Here is a 16,752-nt window from a genome sequence, read left to right on the forward strand (position 1 = left end):
TATTACATTCCTTAATTTCAGCATGCTGTTTTTACAGTATTTATATGCTCATTTTTTGGGCTGTAAAACTTTCTTCATCCAGAATTTGCCCTGTTAAGAAGTGTACATGTATATATTTTTTAATTTGTCCTTGTTTTTGTTAAGTTGTAGTATTTTGAAAGATGCCATAAGAATATTCCTTTCTTCCTGGCCCTCTTTGTACTTTGGATATTATATCTGAGAATAATTTTCCCATTCATCTGGTCTGCTAAATCATTGGTTAGGACTGGGCTGAGTAGCTCGGACTGTAGATCTCTCTCCTTCTGAGCCCAATTTGGCAGGTTTGATCCTGGCTCAATCCTGTGGTATTTGAAGGTGCTGGAATACGTCAGTCTCGTGTCAGTAGAGTTACTGGCATGTAAAGAATTTCTGCACCTCAGCATTTCTGAAAACTTTAAAAGGAGTTAGTGGGACATAAAACTAGTAATATTATTCATTGGTACGGTACCTTTAATCTCCATGACGTGATTAAATCTGATACAGCTAGTTCGTGGAGGATTATGATGTAGTAGTTCTTTTGGCCACTGTTAGGGATAACCATAAGTTTATTTGTAACTCCTGCTGTTGTTTTGTGCAGGGGATATTTACAAATGAAGTTTTGTATTTTGTTAGCTGGGACATCACATCTGAGTTAAGAGCAGGAGTAGAGGATTCTGATAGCCGGTACTAGCTGATGTACCCATGCTTCGCTACGGAATTCTTTGTGGTTTTCCTGACTGAAGTCGATGTAGATCATTACAATGACGTTAGTAGGAATGTAGCGATTAAAAGCAATGTTATCATATAACATACCCGATTAAATTAAAAACCGCACATTTTCTCATTTTTAACATGCAGTGTATGTTACTGCTACGTACCGAGTATAACAGTCTGCCTGAAGATTGGTAAGAAGTAGCTGGAGAGTTACATTTCTCTCTTCTTTAGCACACCATTCCTTTGTGCTGTTTCACACATTTTGTGATACTACTGGTACGTAACACACGGGTTTATCATAGCATTCGAGGTATTCAGTCCCTACTCTGAGGCACTGATTAGAATGACTAGTGTACACCTTTAACGGAATGATGGCAGAGGAGTGTTCGCAGCTATCTATGGCCTGGTCATTCCAGCACTGGAACTTTGGGCTGTTAGATCAGCAGTGTAGTGCATTTCGTTGTTACTGTGGACATGACCAATACAGAATTATACAATTCTTTTTAAATTCTGAGCAATGTGCAGACAAAACACTTATATATTAGGAAAAAATGTATTATGAAAGATAAAAAACTGTAATATGTTAACGTGTGGATTTTGTAATTCATTTTTTAGGCAGTGCGTGAAGTAAGTGCCAATCTTCCAATTGAGTTGGTGCAGCAAATACTGGGACCTACTTCAGCCATACTTCAGTTAAGGTTCTCATCCTCACTCAGTGTACAGAATGAAGTTGTTGCTGTTTATCAAAGTTTGCTCAATCTGAAGAACATCCCACCGCTTCAAGAGGCATACAGGTACAGTAATCTTAAAGAAAGGCACATACTTATTCTGTTTGTCTAACCAGAAAATTTCCTTTCCTTCTCTTTCTTTTAGTCAGCCCACCTGTTGGCCATGATTTATAAGGTGTCAAGTCTATATTTTTTGATGGTGTGTGGTTATCCAGTTCGAGTCTCGTTGATTGAAAAAATTTTCACCAGAATAATGTTGGATATCATTGCAGGAGAGGTGGAGGTATACAATTTCTAATTACTAGATTGTGTGCTGAAAACCTGGATTCAATTGCAAACCTCTCCACAGTATCAGTATGATGGAGTGAAAGCATATGGCGCTATTGATGATGATTCTCCCGTTGGATGGAAATGTAAAATTATGTTAGGCTATCTGTCAGCACAGGGTTTCTCCTTCTGTATTCCTATTATCATATATTACCTCATTCATTTCATCTCGTAAGCTCCTCTGTTGATGTTGACCTTACTACGAAGATTTGTCTCGCGAGGGAACATTGGCAATGGTTAAGTCTCCGATCACGATGAAACTTCGAAAACACATTAAGGTACACATAAAAAGATGTCAGCATCAATTTTGGGTGCCGACATTCATTAGGGCGTTAACTAAGGGGCTTAAAATTTATGACGTCAAAAGTTCAGTGCGAACAGCGATGAATACCTGCTGGCCAGTGCTAAGCCGGCACACTGCCTGCCTCATGCCACACCTCTGCACCTTCTCCCTTCCCCCCTCCTACTGATTCGCTGCCGCACATTTTTCTCTCCATGCCTGCCCGTCTCCTTAGCTGTTGAGCGGGACCGGCGCTATGCTTTACTTCTTTACGTACTATAATTATTGAAATCCTTTAAATAACGTTCCTTTTCACACATAATGATGATCAATAGCCTAAATTAATGAATCCATGTTTTATTAAAATATTATACTTTCATTCTTGCTAATTCCGGTGAGTTGTCACATTCGTCGGTACTAGCCCAAGTTAAGCACCATCGGGCGTGGTCAAACGTGGGATAGGGTACTGCATCTGACCCACGCTTAAATGATTATTTACTTCTACAACGGTCTTAAAGCTGTCAGTAATGTCCTCTTGAGTGGACATACAAATGAAATTAAATGAAATCACCCACCATTAAATAAATCACCCACCTTTGAACAACGTTAAATATCTTTTTATTTAAATAAATTACGTGCCCAGGTAGAGGATCTCGGTGAATGTAATGAGATTCGGTACCTTGGGATACCAAAATCTGTATACAGGTGCAGACCTTCTTTTTACGTCCCCCCCACCCCACTTTGTGTACGCTATCAGTTGTGTCATAATGAAATCGCAGACAACAATTATCAACTCCGAGCTTGAAACCACTGGTATTTTCTGTATTGCATACTCTGGTATAAGGATTATAGCTAGAATGTTTTTATTTGTGCTTGTACTGAACGATATATGTTTTGCAGTGACAGATACATTTCAATTGCAGCAATGGTTGCTGAATATAAATCAATTTAATTCATAGATAACATTGATACGAGTATGACATGGAATGTAGTAAAGTGTGACATAATAAGAACAGCCTTGAAAAATAAAAATGATGTGCATTTATAACTGCAGTAGATATACATTTGAGGAAAGCAACGGGAAACCACCGCACCCCTCCTCATTTCCCTAGTACGCCTCTTCAATGATGCCTAGACCATCTATGACATGACAGCTGATGGCAGAGCTGTTGAGGATCCAGCCAGCCTTAGGGTTGAGTACTGAACATACAGATATACAATAATCACAGGCAGACCTATAGTCTTACTTTACCGGTACTTTTTGCGTTACTGCTGATGAAGGTCGATCTCATACCTGCCAACTTTTAGAAATCAAAAATAGGAAGATTTTGTAATCTTAACACTTTCCCGTGCGTCGATCTATCGGAGCAAGAGGTTATGGCAAGAAAGCTCACGGCGAGTTACAATAATTGAAAATCTTCCACCTTTTTGATACTTTTTATTTGCTTTTTAGCAAATTATTAATTTTAAACAGTACATGTTTCATTCTCACTTGATAACTTCTTCAGCTGTTGTTTAGCTTAGGTGAATCGCTAAGTTTCTGAATACATTATTTTGAGGTACATTGTTCCTCTTAAAGACTAATTTGAATATTAAATTAAAATGATGTTAATGGGTTGATGAAATGAGACAGGATGAATACATAGTTAGCCTGCTGAAAAACTATATCTATTCATTAGAATAGCTGTTAAAAATTTCAACTCTGTTACACTAAAAATATCTATTTGTCTTCCAGTTAAAAGTTTTTTTGAAAAATGAATGGCTTCTTGACACTGTTCTTATTACTGCTGAATGCTCATTTCATTCACTCCTTCCAGGTAGGCTGTTATTTATTTTGAGCTTGCTTAATGTGCCTTAAATTGAGTCTAATGCGGAACTTTGAAGCTGATTGCCGGTCACTTTTTGAGAAGGGAGCTTCGTCTTAATTTCTTAATGTTTTTAGACTCCAACTCTACCGTGACCCTGGAGGGGGAACATTTGAAGCTGTTTGTAGGAATGCATAATGTACGGCAGGTGAAACACATGTCTGGAGAACTCACTTCTCACCTTGATTTTCGACGAGCAATTGCTCAGACTTACCTCACACGCTACAAAGCTGCTCCCTTGTTCAGCAGATCTCATTGTTTTGGATATAATGCAGTGCAGGAACTTCGGTACGATGGAATGCACCACTGGCCGTCTCCAATTCCAGGAGCCAAGAGAAGAAGATGCGCGTCAGAAAATTGCCTTACTAGGCTTGGAACCCAGTGTACCAAGTGCAATGTAGGTTTATGTGTAGACTGTTTTACTAATTATCATACATGCAAAGGTAATAAGTACTGTGTACTTGCCATTCAGAACATCACCGTTAGTGCAGTACTTACATGAACAGGTGACTTACCTTTGTACATATCGCTGCTATAGTGTGTTCCAACCTTAAATTGCAGTACAGCGTGGATGGAGCGCGCTGTTGCGAAATTGACTCTTGAAGATCACGCTCGAGTGTGACTCACACAGGGCGTCACATTTCCACATTTTTCGTTTGTAATTTTAAGTTCATTCATTCATAAATTGATATTTGTAGGATGGTAATATAAATACAACATATCTTAATCACTGTTGTTGCTCTCAGACTTTGGACATACACCTTCTATCATTTTTGCAAGACCTGATGTTCCCGCTTTGGATGAACCGGGTTCGGGAGATGAACTTCAGTATGTTCTGGACGATGAAGAAACTCTTATTAAAAACTGTCCTGTAATTAATCTTCTTTCTATAATCTTTCATTTTTCTTTACTTCATTCACGTAATTTGTCCTACTGTCCAACGTAATGTTCTTATACGCAGTGGTTATTAAATTTTCCATATCATTTTTCTTGAATGATACGTTATGATACAGTTTTTCACCTGGGACCACACCATCTCATGGGGTTTAACTAGCAGTGATAAGGTGGGAGATGTAGAATCGGTCGACCTACCGCTTTTGCCATTGTATCTATTCTCTGTTTATCATGCAGGGCCCTATGCTGAGAAGCGATGTGCAACAGTTCTTGCTTGAGCATCCCGTCCTGAAAAGATATTTGTTTTTTACATAACCACTGTACGATGTCATCTTTTCGTCAAGAAGCCACCGGCAAAGGTTCCAACTTCAGGAATGATAAGCGGCATTATCCAGTACGATCACGGCACCTTCAGGAGTGTTCGGCAACAGTTGTTCAGAAAACCACTTCTCATAAATTTCACCAGTCATTTCCTTGTGCGCGTCTGCCATGTTTTTATGGCATAAAAATGTTAGTTCAGCATTTGGAACAAAGCCATGTTTATTACCCGCGTGGACTAGGCGAATCGTGGTCCTCAGCTTTTCGGTGGCCTAAGTCCCGATCTCACCCCTTCAATGGCGGCCTGCTGTGCACTTTCCACTGTCGTATCCTTCCATTCTTTTGTCACTCACTCTCTGCCTAATATTTACCCACGGTTCATCTGTGTAAATTATAGCTTTATTTTGTGCCCTCAAACATTTTATCTCCCTGAGATATCTGTGCCTCCATTTAATAATTTCATCGGTTTCAATGAAAGCTGCTTTATTACCCCATCTTAAGTAACGGAAGCCTATATTATGTAAGAAGCGATACAACGTAATTTTTTTAAAATCGTGGCAAAGAATCTTCAACATTTACCCGACTCAAAATCACATTCAATGTCGGTGGTTTGTTAGCAAATAAGAGAGTGAACTACCCAACGCACTCCACTTTGCACAATTTCTTCAAATTTAAATTTCCTTGCGTTTTTCTGCCATCCTTCTCTCGTTTGCTTTCTTTTGGCGGGAATTCGCAAAGGACCATGTTACATGTAATAAATATCATTTTTGGTCCGTATTGATGATATTAGATTGAAATAATAACATTAAGTTATTTATTAGACCACCTAATCAATACAAAATCGTCTTGGATGATTTACATAAATTTGTTAGCTAATAGTGGTACATGTTTCGCCTTCCCTGAAGGCATCATCAGCCATAGTCTTAACCTTAAATTAAAAATAAGCGTCTAAATAACATGTATTAATGAAATGAATTTTTAAAATCTTGAAGAGATTTGAAGTAAAATAACATTAAAAATAACAATGATGGTTTGAAAATACAATGTGATGAGATACAATAGTGGAAGTATTAACAAAATTAACATTAGAAGGCTGCTAAAATAAGTACAATGGATAAAACAACAGATTGTTATACAACAAGTAGTAAGATTGCATAAAAGTAAAGTTGATAGTCATGGCGGTTATAATTAGACGATGGCGAAAAATCTTATATAATCAAAGTAAAGAGGAGAGAATAAAAGTCAAAGTTAGTCGAGAGATCCAAAGTTCATCATGATCTTGAAGATAAAAGACGAAAGTCAGATGCATATGGTGAAGTTGTAGAACACGTTGAGGATATGAAGTAGGTGAATAGAAGTTGAAGAACAGTTTCAAATAGGATCACTATGGACTATCTCAAAATTTGAAGTGATGTTCAAATGTTGTAAATTGTGAGTTTGTAGATATTCTAGTTGAAAAAGCATATAAAAGTGGAATCTGTAAATGGAAGCAAGAAACGTAGAGTTAATTGTGTGAAAAGATATTTGAAAAATATTGAAGTAGAATCGTATGCACTTACCATTTGACGATGACAAAGATAGCTTGTAATATTATGAGTTAGAAGAATTTGCAACCGTAGACTTCTTGCTACGTGTGTTATAACTGAAGTTTTGTGCTGGAGGGGGATCTGTTTGCGTTGACGTAACTATTGGAGGGGGGCTGCTATTGGTGGGAGGGAAGGAAGAGAGTGTATTACTGCGCGTGTTGTAACGGTGTAAGGCTATTGGAGGGAGCAATGTTCCGGTGGGTGTGGCTATGGGTTTATTGGTTGTATTTGAATTAGAGGTACTAGCGGCGGGGGGAAGGGAGGGGGGTATATTAGCTGTAGGGGAGGTGGGAACTCTAATTGATGTGAGGTTGAAGATTTTTAAGAATTTGTTGGTGAGGGAAGTTGATTCTCGTAATAAAATAAGAATCTGTTCATACAAGGGGCTTTTTTTATCAATAGTGTCATTTAGATTTTTATCTTTATTAAAATGTTGGTCGAGGAAAATAAATAAGTTTTCATATTCAGTCATGAGTTTGCTTTTATCGACTCTTTTTAGGATATGGAGGTCTTGTTCTATTGTGGTGAATTTATGCCCGGTGTCCCTCATATGGTTGGCCATTGCGGAGAATTTGTTGTGTCTTTGGGCATTGTAATGCTCGGCATATCTGGTAGAGAAGCTGCGGCCAGTTTGGCCAACATAAGAAAAATTACATGTAGAGCATATCAATCTGTATATTCCTGATCCAGAGTAACTATTGTCTGTGATGTTGATAGAGTTGTGATTGAAGAATAAATTACGATTAGTGTTTTTTGTTGTGTAGGCTATTTTTATTTCGTGCTTCATTAATGAATTGGTTATCGGGTAAATGCTATGGTTAGTGAACGTGAATTTAGCGTATTTTGGTTTGACGGGTTTTAATGGGGTTAAATTGGTAGCTAGTTTCAGTTTGGTTTTATTGATGATTTTATCAATCATACTCGTGTTAAATCCATTGAATTTAGCTATTTCCTTGATGAATAGTAATTCTTTCTTTAAATTAGTAGAGGACATAGGGATCTTTAATGCTCTATATATTAAACTGTGATAAGTGGCTTTTTTATGTGAGTTGGGATGTAAAGAATCATTTTTTATGGTTGTTGGAGAAAAGGTGGGTTTTCTGTATATTTGGAAGTCGAATTTGTTCAATGCTCGTGTGATTTTGATATCTAAGAAGTTCAAAGAGTTATTGAACTCATCTTCTTTAGTGAATTTAATATTATTATCTAAGTTGTTGAGGAATGATAGTATGTTATTGCTGTTGTTGATTTGTTTATCAATGATAGCTATGGTATCATCAACATAGCGGTGCCAAAGACAGAGTCCGTTGATGTTATTAATAATCTTACTGTGTTCGAGATTATCTAAGTATATATCGGCTAGTATTCCAGACAACGGGTCTCCCATCGCTAGACCTTCTTGTTTGTAAATTTTCTTATTGAAGGTGAAATAGTTGTTGTCTAAAACGAAATTAAGTAATTTTAACCATTCATCAATTTCGATTTTACTCAATGTGCTATGTTTCAACAGATTGTTTTTTATGATGTTAATAGTATTGTTGATAGGGATATTAGTATACATGTTGGTGATGTCAAAAGAACATAAAACGTGGTTTGGTTGTAGATTGAAATTATTTAGGGAATTACAAAGTTCGATCGAGTTCTTTATGGGGTTGGAGTTGTGAAATTTGAAGTGTTTTTTTAGGAATTTGTGTAGGAATTGAGAGGTTTTATAGGTAGGACTATTGATACTATTAATTATAGGCCGAATGGGGACATCATTTTTATGAATTTTGGGCAGTGATCTGACTGTAGGTAATTTTGGGTTCATTACAGTTAATTTCTGATAATCTTGATCATTTAAAATGAAGTTAGAATTTTTAAGAAGGTTCTTTAAGTTACGCTGTATTTTGTTTGTTGGATCTTTGTTAATTAAGGTATAGGTATTGTCTGAAAAAAAGGTTTCAGTTTTATTGATGTAATCTTGTTTGTTCATTATTACTATGGTGTTGCCCTTATCTGCTTTTGTAATTACTACGTTGTTGTTATGGATTTTGGATTTCAGGTTTAGAATTTGTTTCGAGACATTGTAGTTATTATTAGATGTTATCTCATTAATCAAAGTTGGGAGTTTCTTTTTTACTTCATATCGTATGTCATTCTGTTTATCAATTGGGATTTGTTTATCGATATTAGTTTCGGTTTCAGCGATGGTAGTGATGATGTCTTCTGCCTTTTTGTGATTAGGCCAATTATGTTTGATGCCTTTATCTAATAGATTTAATTCTTGGTTAGAGAAGGTTGCATTAGATAGGTTGATTGTAGTGGGAATGTTAGTCAAATGGGAAGGGGACACTTTGTTGTTTGTATTTTGGTCAGGAGTTTTACATTTGTTTTCTTGAAGACAAAGTAATTTATGGTTTAGGGTTTTCTGTTTCTTGTCTAATACGTAAGATAGTTTGATGTCAGTGTACCTTAAAAATGAGCTCCATTCAAGTGGGGGTAATTTCTGAGAGATGGTCAAATGAGTCCTATATAATTGTAAATTTAGTAAAGATTTCTTCTTGTATAATAGTTTAATTTCATTTTTCAACCATATGTTGTTTACTTTCTTTTGAGTGGCATTAGATTTTGAATAGGGATGACTTTTTCTTTGTAAAGATTTGAGAAATTTAGGTACCAACTCTAATTTCAAGCAATCTTTAAGAAACTTGATATCTCTAGAAATCTTGCCTATTTTAATTTTTAGGTTCAAGTACTTGTTAGGTTTTACTATTGCCTGGTTGGCATTGACATTACATGTAATAAATATCATTTTTGGTCCGTATTGATGATATTAGATTGAAATAATAACATTAAGTTATTTATTAGACACCTAATCAATACAAAATCGTCTTGGATGATTTACATAAATTTGTTAGCTAATAGTGGTACATTAAATCTATTAGAATTAAATCTATTAGATAAAGGCATCAAACATAATTGGCCTAATCACAAAAAGGCAGAAGACATCATCACTACCATCGCTGAAACCGAAACTAATATCGATAAACAAATCCCAATTGATAAACAGAATGACATACGATATGAAGTAAAAAAGAAACTCCCAACTTTGATTAATGAGATAACATCTAATAATAACTACAATGTCTCGAAACAAATTCTAAACCTGAAATCCAAAATCCATAACAACAACGTAATAATTACAAAAGCAGATAAGGGCAACACCATAGTAATAATGAACAAACAAGATTACATCAATAAAACTGAAACCTTTTTTTCAGACAATACCTATACCTTAATTAACAAAGATCCAACAAACAAAATACAGCGTAACTTAAAGAACCTTCTTAAAAATTCTAACTTCATTTTAAATGATCAAGATTATCAGAAATTAACTGTAATGAACCCAAAATTACCTACAGTCAGATCACTGCCCAAAATTCATAAAAATGATGTCCCCATTCGGCCTATAATTAATAGTATCAATAGTCCTACCTATAAAACCTCTCAATTCCTACACAAATTCCTAAAAAAACACTTCAAATTTCACAACTCCAACCCCATAAAGAACTCGATCGAACTTTGTAATTCCCTAAATAATTTCAATCTACAACCAAACCACGTTTTATGTTCTTTTGACATCACCAACATGTATACTAATATCCCTATCAACAATACTATTAACATCATAAAAAACAATCTGTTGAAACATAGCACATTGAGTAAAATCGAAATTGATGAATGGTTAAAATTACTTAATTTCGTTTTAGACAACAACTATTTCACCTTCAATAAGAAAATTTACAAACAAGAAGGTCTAGCGATGGGAGACCCGTTGTCTGGAATACTAGCCGATATATACTTAGATAATCTCGAACACAGTAAGATTATTAATAACATCAACGGACTCTGTCTTTGGCACCGCTATGTTGATGATACCATAGCTATCATTGATAAACAAATCAACAACAGCAATAACATACTATCATTCCTCAACAACTTAGATAATAATATTAAATTCACTAAAGAAGATGAGTTCAATAACTCTTTGAACTTCTTAGATATCAAAATCACACGAGCATTGAACAAATTCGACTTCCAAATATACAGAAAACCCACCTTTTCTCCAACAACCATAAAAAATGATTCTTTACATCCCAACTCACATAAAAAAGCCACTTATCACAGTTTAATATATAGAGCATTAAAGATCCCTATGTCCTCTACTAATTTAAAGAAAGAATTACTATTCATCAAGGAAATAGCTAAATTCAATGGATTTAACACGAGTATGATTGATAAAATCATCAATAAAACCAAACTGAAACTAGCTACCAATTTAACCCCATTAAAACCCGTCAAACCAAAATACGCTAAATTCACGTTCACTAACCATAGCATTTACCCGATAACCAATTCATTAATGAAGCACGAAATAAAAATAGCCTACACAACAAAAAACACTAATCGTAATTTATTCTTCAATCACAACTCTATCAACATCACAGACAATAGTTACTCTGGATCAGGAATATACAGATTGATATGCTCTACATGTAATTTTTCTTATGTTGGCCAAACTGGCCGCAGCTTCTCTACCAGATATGCCGAGCATTACAATGCCCAAAGACACAACAAATTCTCCGCAATGGCCAACCATATGAGGGACACCGGGCATAAATTCACCACAATAGAACAAGACCTCCATATCCTAAAAAGAGTCGATAAAAGCAAACTCATGACTGAATATGAAAACTTATTTATTTTCCTCGACCAACATTTTAATAAAGATAAAAATCTAAATGACACTATTGATAAAAAAAGCCCCTTGTATGAACAGATTCTTATTTTATTACGAGAATCAACTTCCCTCACCAACAAATTCTTAAAAATCTTCAACCTCACATCAATTAGAGTTCCCACCTCCCCTACAGCTAATATACCCCCCTCCCTTCCCCCCGCCGCTAGTACCTCTAATTCAAATACAACCAATAAACCCATAGCCACACCCACCGGAACATTGCTCCCTCCAATAGCCTTACACCGTTACAACACGCGCAGTAATACACTCTCTTCCTTCCCTCCCACCAATAGCAGCCCCCCTCCAATAGTTACGTCAACGCAAACAGATCCCCCTCCAGCACAAAACTTCAGTTATAACACACGTAGCAAGAAGTCTACGGTTGCAAATTCTTCTAACTCATAATATTACAAGCTATCTTTGTCATCGTCAAATGGTAAGTGCATACGATTCTACTTCAATATTTTTCAAATATCTTTTCACACAATTAACTCTACGTTTCTTGCTTCCATTTACAGATTCCACTTTTATATGCTTTTTCAACTAGAATATCTACAAACTCACAATTTACAACATTTGAACATCACTTCAAATTTTGAGATGGTCCATAGTGATCCTATTTGAAACTGTTCTTCAACTTCTATTCACCTACTTCATATCCTCAACGTGTTCTACAACTTCACCATATGCATCTGACTTTCGTCTTTTATCTTCAAGATCATGATGAACTTTGGATCTCTCGACTAACTTTGACTTTTATTCTCTCCTCTTTACTTTGATTATATAAGATTTTTCGCCATCGTCTAATTATAACCGCCATGACTATCAACTTTACTTTTATGCAATCTTACTACTTGTTGTATAACAATCTGTTGTTTTATCCATTGTACTTATTTTAGCAGCCTTCTAATGTTAATTTTGTTAATACTTCCACTATTGTATCTCATCACATTGTATTTTCAAACCATCATTGTTATTTTTAATGTTATTTTACTTCAAATCTCTTCAAGATTTTAAAAATTCATTTCATTAATACATGTTATTTAGACGCTTATTTTTAATTTAAGGTTAAGACTATGGCTGATGATGCCTTCAGGGAAGGCGAAACATGTACCACTATTAGCTAACAAATTTATGTAAATCATCCAAGACGATTTTGTATTGATTAGGTGGTCTAATAAATAACTTAATGTTATTATTTCAAGGACCATGTTTGCGTTCCTTCTTTATAGCATAGATTGTTCTTTCGGAACAACCTGTAGCTTTAGCTGTTCCACTGATTGTGCTACTCACATTCATAGTCTTTAAAAATAATCCAGGACACTCATTAAAATATTGCTTTCTTTTCCCCTGAGTTTACTTACGGAACGTTTCTTTTTAATTTGATGATCCATTGTACATCCTTCTGCACTTTTTTTCAAACTAAGATCCCCACACACGGGCACGAACTCACGAACCACACAAACGAAATACACTTGCCTTCAAGAATTGTACGTATGTCACCGATATGTATTTTATCACTATTATACATACTACTGACAAAATGAACACTGCACTGCATGTGACTCTCTGTAAATGTTAAAAGCGCGTGTTTGAGAGATCACTACCGGTACTTTAGCCAGCCAGACAGCCAGCCAGCCGAGTCACGCGCAAAACCAAAATTCAAGGAGACATTCTTCCCGTCACAAATTAAGAACTAAGCAAGATATGAACTTCAGGATTGTTTTAAAAATAACTTCCATATCTGAAGTCCATTTGCCTCACTTTGACCCCCTATTCAAATTCAATAGGAAAGACACTGGCCAGCGACTGACTTTTTTTTTCGTACCTGCACATAAAAATCCCTGAACATGACTGAAATGTTTCTTTACCAGCAGTGAAAAAATTAGGAAAATAATTAATATAAAATAGGAGTTATGACATGATAAGTTCTATCGTAGGTTATGATCTTCATTTCCATGTTGACGTATGTCTATGTCTATCGTCTATGTCTATAGTTTCCTGATGGGAATGAAAGAAGAAATTTAGTCCTAAATGAACTGAATGGTAACGGCCATAATTTTTACTTATGCATATACATTTTAAATACCGTATTTTCTTGAATAATTAACGACCTTGCATTTATGCATCCCAATATTTTTGGGTCCAAAGTGGAGAAAAAGAAATGTTTCCGTATTATACGCATCCACTTTTTCGAACATCCATCACGCAACTCCGGCTACGTTGTGTTCCATGAACACAAGACAGTTTAAGCCAGAACTAAGAACTTTTTAAGTTCCAAGTGCTGCTTGCCATGTGTACGTTACATTTCAAGGTAATGTCTTGGAACCCATTGATGTGTTTCCATGCAATCGCCTTTAAGTACATAATTTTTTATTATGATGATTGTTATCAGATTCTCCTTGATTTGATTTTCAACAAGAACTGATGATGACTCCAAGGGAGTTGAAACCTGTCTTCTTATAATTTATATATTTTACAATGTGTTGAATGGTGGAACATCCCTCAAACTCTATCTTATGATAAGTTCTATGCAATGGAGATTTTTCATTTGGTGTAACTTTCCACTATATTATCATTTTCACACTAAATTATTTTTTTACATTTTTTTTTGTTAACGGCATCAAATGCGCCTTGAAATTCTGTACATAACATGATATTCACCCATTTTAACCGATAACATTCTGATTTACGAATATTTGGCAAACCCGCTGCATTAGAGTAGGACAGCGCTACCCGCAAAACATGGGAGAAGGAAAGAGACAGAATTACCCCATTACTGCTGTACTGCATTTTAAGGTTGAAGCGCTCTATATAATTCCTCATACAGACTGATTGCCTCACAATATAATCAGTGATTTGGGTAGCTTGTGAGATTATAGCATTATTATTTAAAATATAAATTCATTTCCTCATACAATTAACAACTCAGGGCATTTACAACCTTTATAAAATCATCTCTAGCACCAAAAATCAAACATCTAGGTATTTTTAATGGTTCTGGAACAACATTATTTTTGAAATATATGCAAATATTGAAAAAAGACTTGTATACTGATGATGTACAAAAGAAAGTATTGGATGAAAGCATACCAATAAGAAAAATTGCAGAATAACATCCAAATTCCTGTATATGAAACAAAAGACAGCACTACCCCCCAGCGTGCCATATATGGCATGGGCCTTTTCTCAGAAGTTACATGCCGAATGAATAAAATTAAAACTTTTTCGGGATGTTCATATGCACATTATCCAACACTAAAAGTTACGACTTGATTCTCAAAAAAATAAATCTCGGGTGGATCCACATTAAATTAGCAACAATGTTCATTGTCAGCAGCAAAGTATTTCAGCAGTCATATGTTAATTTTTCTTGCCTATAGTAACTATAAATACCTTAGTAACTTTAAGGATTTTGTGAAGTGTGCGGAAGGAAAAATATAGAATGGTTTCCAGATGTAGATACATTTTTAAGAATTTGCAGAGATAAGAAATTGCTTAATGTAATGGTGTAGAAATATGCATATGATTTTTGCCTGGACATTCGAATTATTTACTACCTGAACTCCTCCTCTTTTCTAGGTATGTTCTGGGGGACCTCGAGATAGCGTACAGAATGATTGTTCCTTCCATGCCAGAATTGTGCCAAGTAAATCCTCACGTGGATACAAAGTATACTTTAGATGATGCAGAAATTGTTGTCATGTTCCATCTGCGTTCATTGGCTGATCTTGGTAAGTTCCTTTTTTTATAATTTTGAGCATTAACTTGGAGAGAGAGGCCTCAGAATTTTCAATTTGTACATATTTCTTCTGTTTTTGAATTCCATATTCTCAGCCAGCTTTTAGAAACTTTCAGAAAATCACCTAACACCTTGAGAGAGTTCAGTCTCCTATGACACCAAAAGAAAACTACACAGAACCTGATTCTTGTCTAGGATGAATCCATGTTCTGCTGGTTTGGAGAGTAGAGGTGGAGGCATTCATATTGCTGCTAGCTAGGGAACTGCACATCACAGTTCCTTGGAGATGTATTTACTTTATACTCCCATTGACTTGGTATTTTTTTTGTCCATTTGCTTGCCAATTTTTCCAGGAACTCCATTACTTTCACATAATTGTCTCTCCTCTTATAGGTAGTAGATCTCATATACCTGAAATGACACAATCTGAAATGTAGGGAAGTATGTCTATAGTTCCCTGATGGGAATGAAAGAAGAAATTTAGACCTTAATGAACTGAATGGTAATGGCCATAATTTTTACTCATGCGTATCCATTTTAAATACCGCATTTTCTCGAATAATTAACGACCTTGCATTTACGCATCCCAATATTTTTGGGTCCAAAGTGGAAAAAAGAAATGTTACTGTATTTGACGCACCCACTTTTTCGAACATCCATCACGCAACTCCGGATATGTTTCGAAATAAAGATGTCAACTACTTGAGTAGCAGTCTTCCTATTGCGAAATTCCAAATACTGGGCAGCGTGCTGTTATCATCCGGTATGAAATACCACTGCACTAGTTAAGTGGGTGAATTGGCACAAAAGTGGCTAGTGACCCTCTATTCCAGTCTGGTACAAACATATTTTATGAGTGTTTCGGGTGCGGTTTACGTGCTTTCTGTGATCTCGGAACTGTTTATTAATCTACAAGAAGCAAGTATTCGAATAATACGGAATCGTATAAACTTGCAGTGATCAGTTACGCCAAAACATATAGGAATAGGGCAGCAGGCCGCTAGTATTGAGTTTCCGAATGCATTGTGCGCTACTGGCGGATACAGAAAATTGCGACCAACAAATATCGCAAAGCATTTCGCGGACCAAAAAGTGACAAGTTTCTACAAATAGAGAAGGATCTACTTAAATATGTGATTTAGTTATGCAATGATGGAAATGCTGTTTCTCACAAAATGCTGTATTTTAAAATACACTGATTGACAGAGCAGATGCAACACCAAGAAGGAGTGGTCAGAACTTGATGCCAATTGCAGGGTAGACTGACGTCACTGCGGTATGCTCATGATGTGAAATGCGCCGCTGTGCTGCGCACGTAGCGAACGATAAATGGCACACGGCGTTGGCGAATGGCCCACTTCGTACCGTGATTTCTCAGCCGACAGTCATTGTAGAACGTGTTGTCGTGTGCCACAGGACACGTGTATAGCTAAGAATGCCAGGCCGCCGTCAACGGAGGCATTTCCAGCAGACAGACGACTTTATGAGGGGTATGGT

At 36.0% G+C, this 16,752-nt stretch overlaps 1 protein-coding gene across 1 annotated transcript in view; it reads left to right on the forward strand.

Moving 5' to 3' along the window:
- nonC (serine/threonine-protein kinase Smg1) overlaps nucleotides 1-16,752 on the forward strand; it is a 794,437-nt gene that overhangs the window by 150,227 nt on the left and 627,458 nt on the right. The window contains 2 exon segments of the mRNA XM_068225601.1: nucleotides 1,348-1,526; nucleotides 15,096-15,247. Coding sequence (XP_068081702.1) covers nucleotides 1,348-1,526; nucleotides 15,096-15,247 — 331 coding nt within the window.

The sequence above is a fragment of the Anabrus simplex genome, chromosome 1, assembly GCF_040414725.1.
Source record: "Anabrus simplex isolate iqAnaSimp1 chromosome 1, ASM4041472v1, whole genome shotgun sequence".
NCBI classification, from domain to species: Eukaryota; Metazoa; Arthropoda; class Insecta; order Orthoptera; family Tettigoniidae; genus Anabrus; species Anabrus simplex.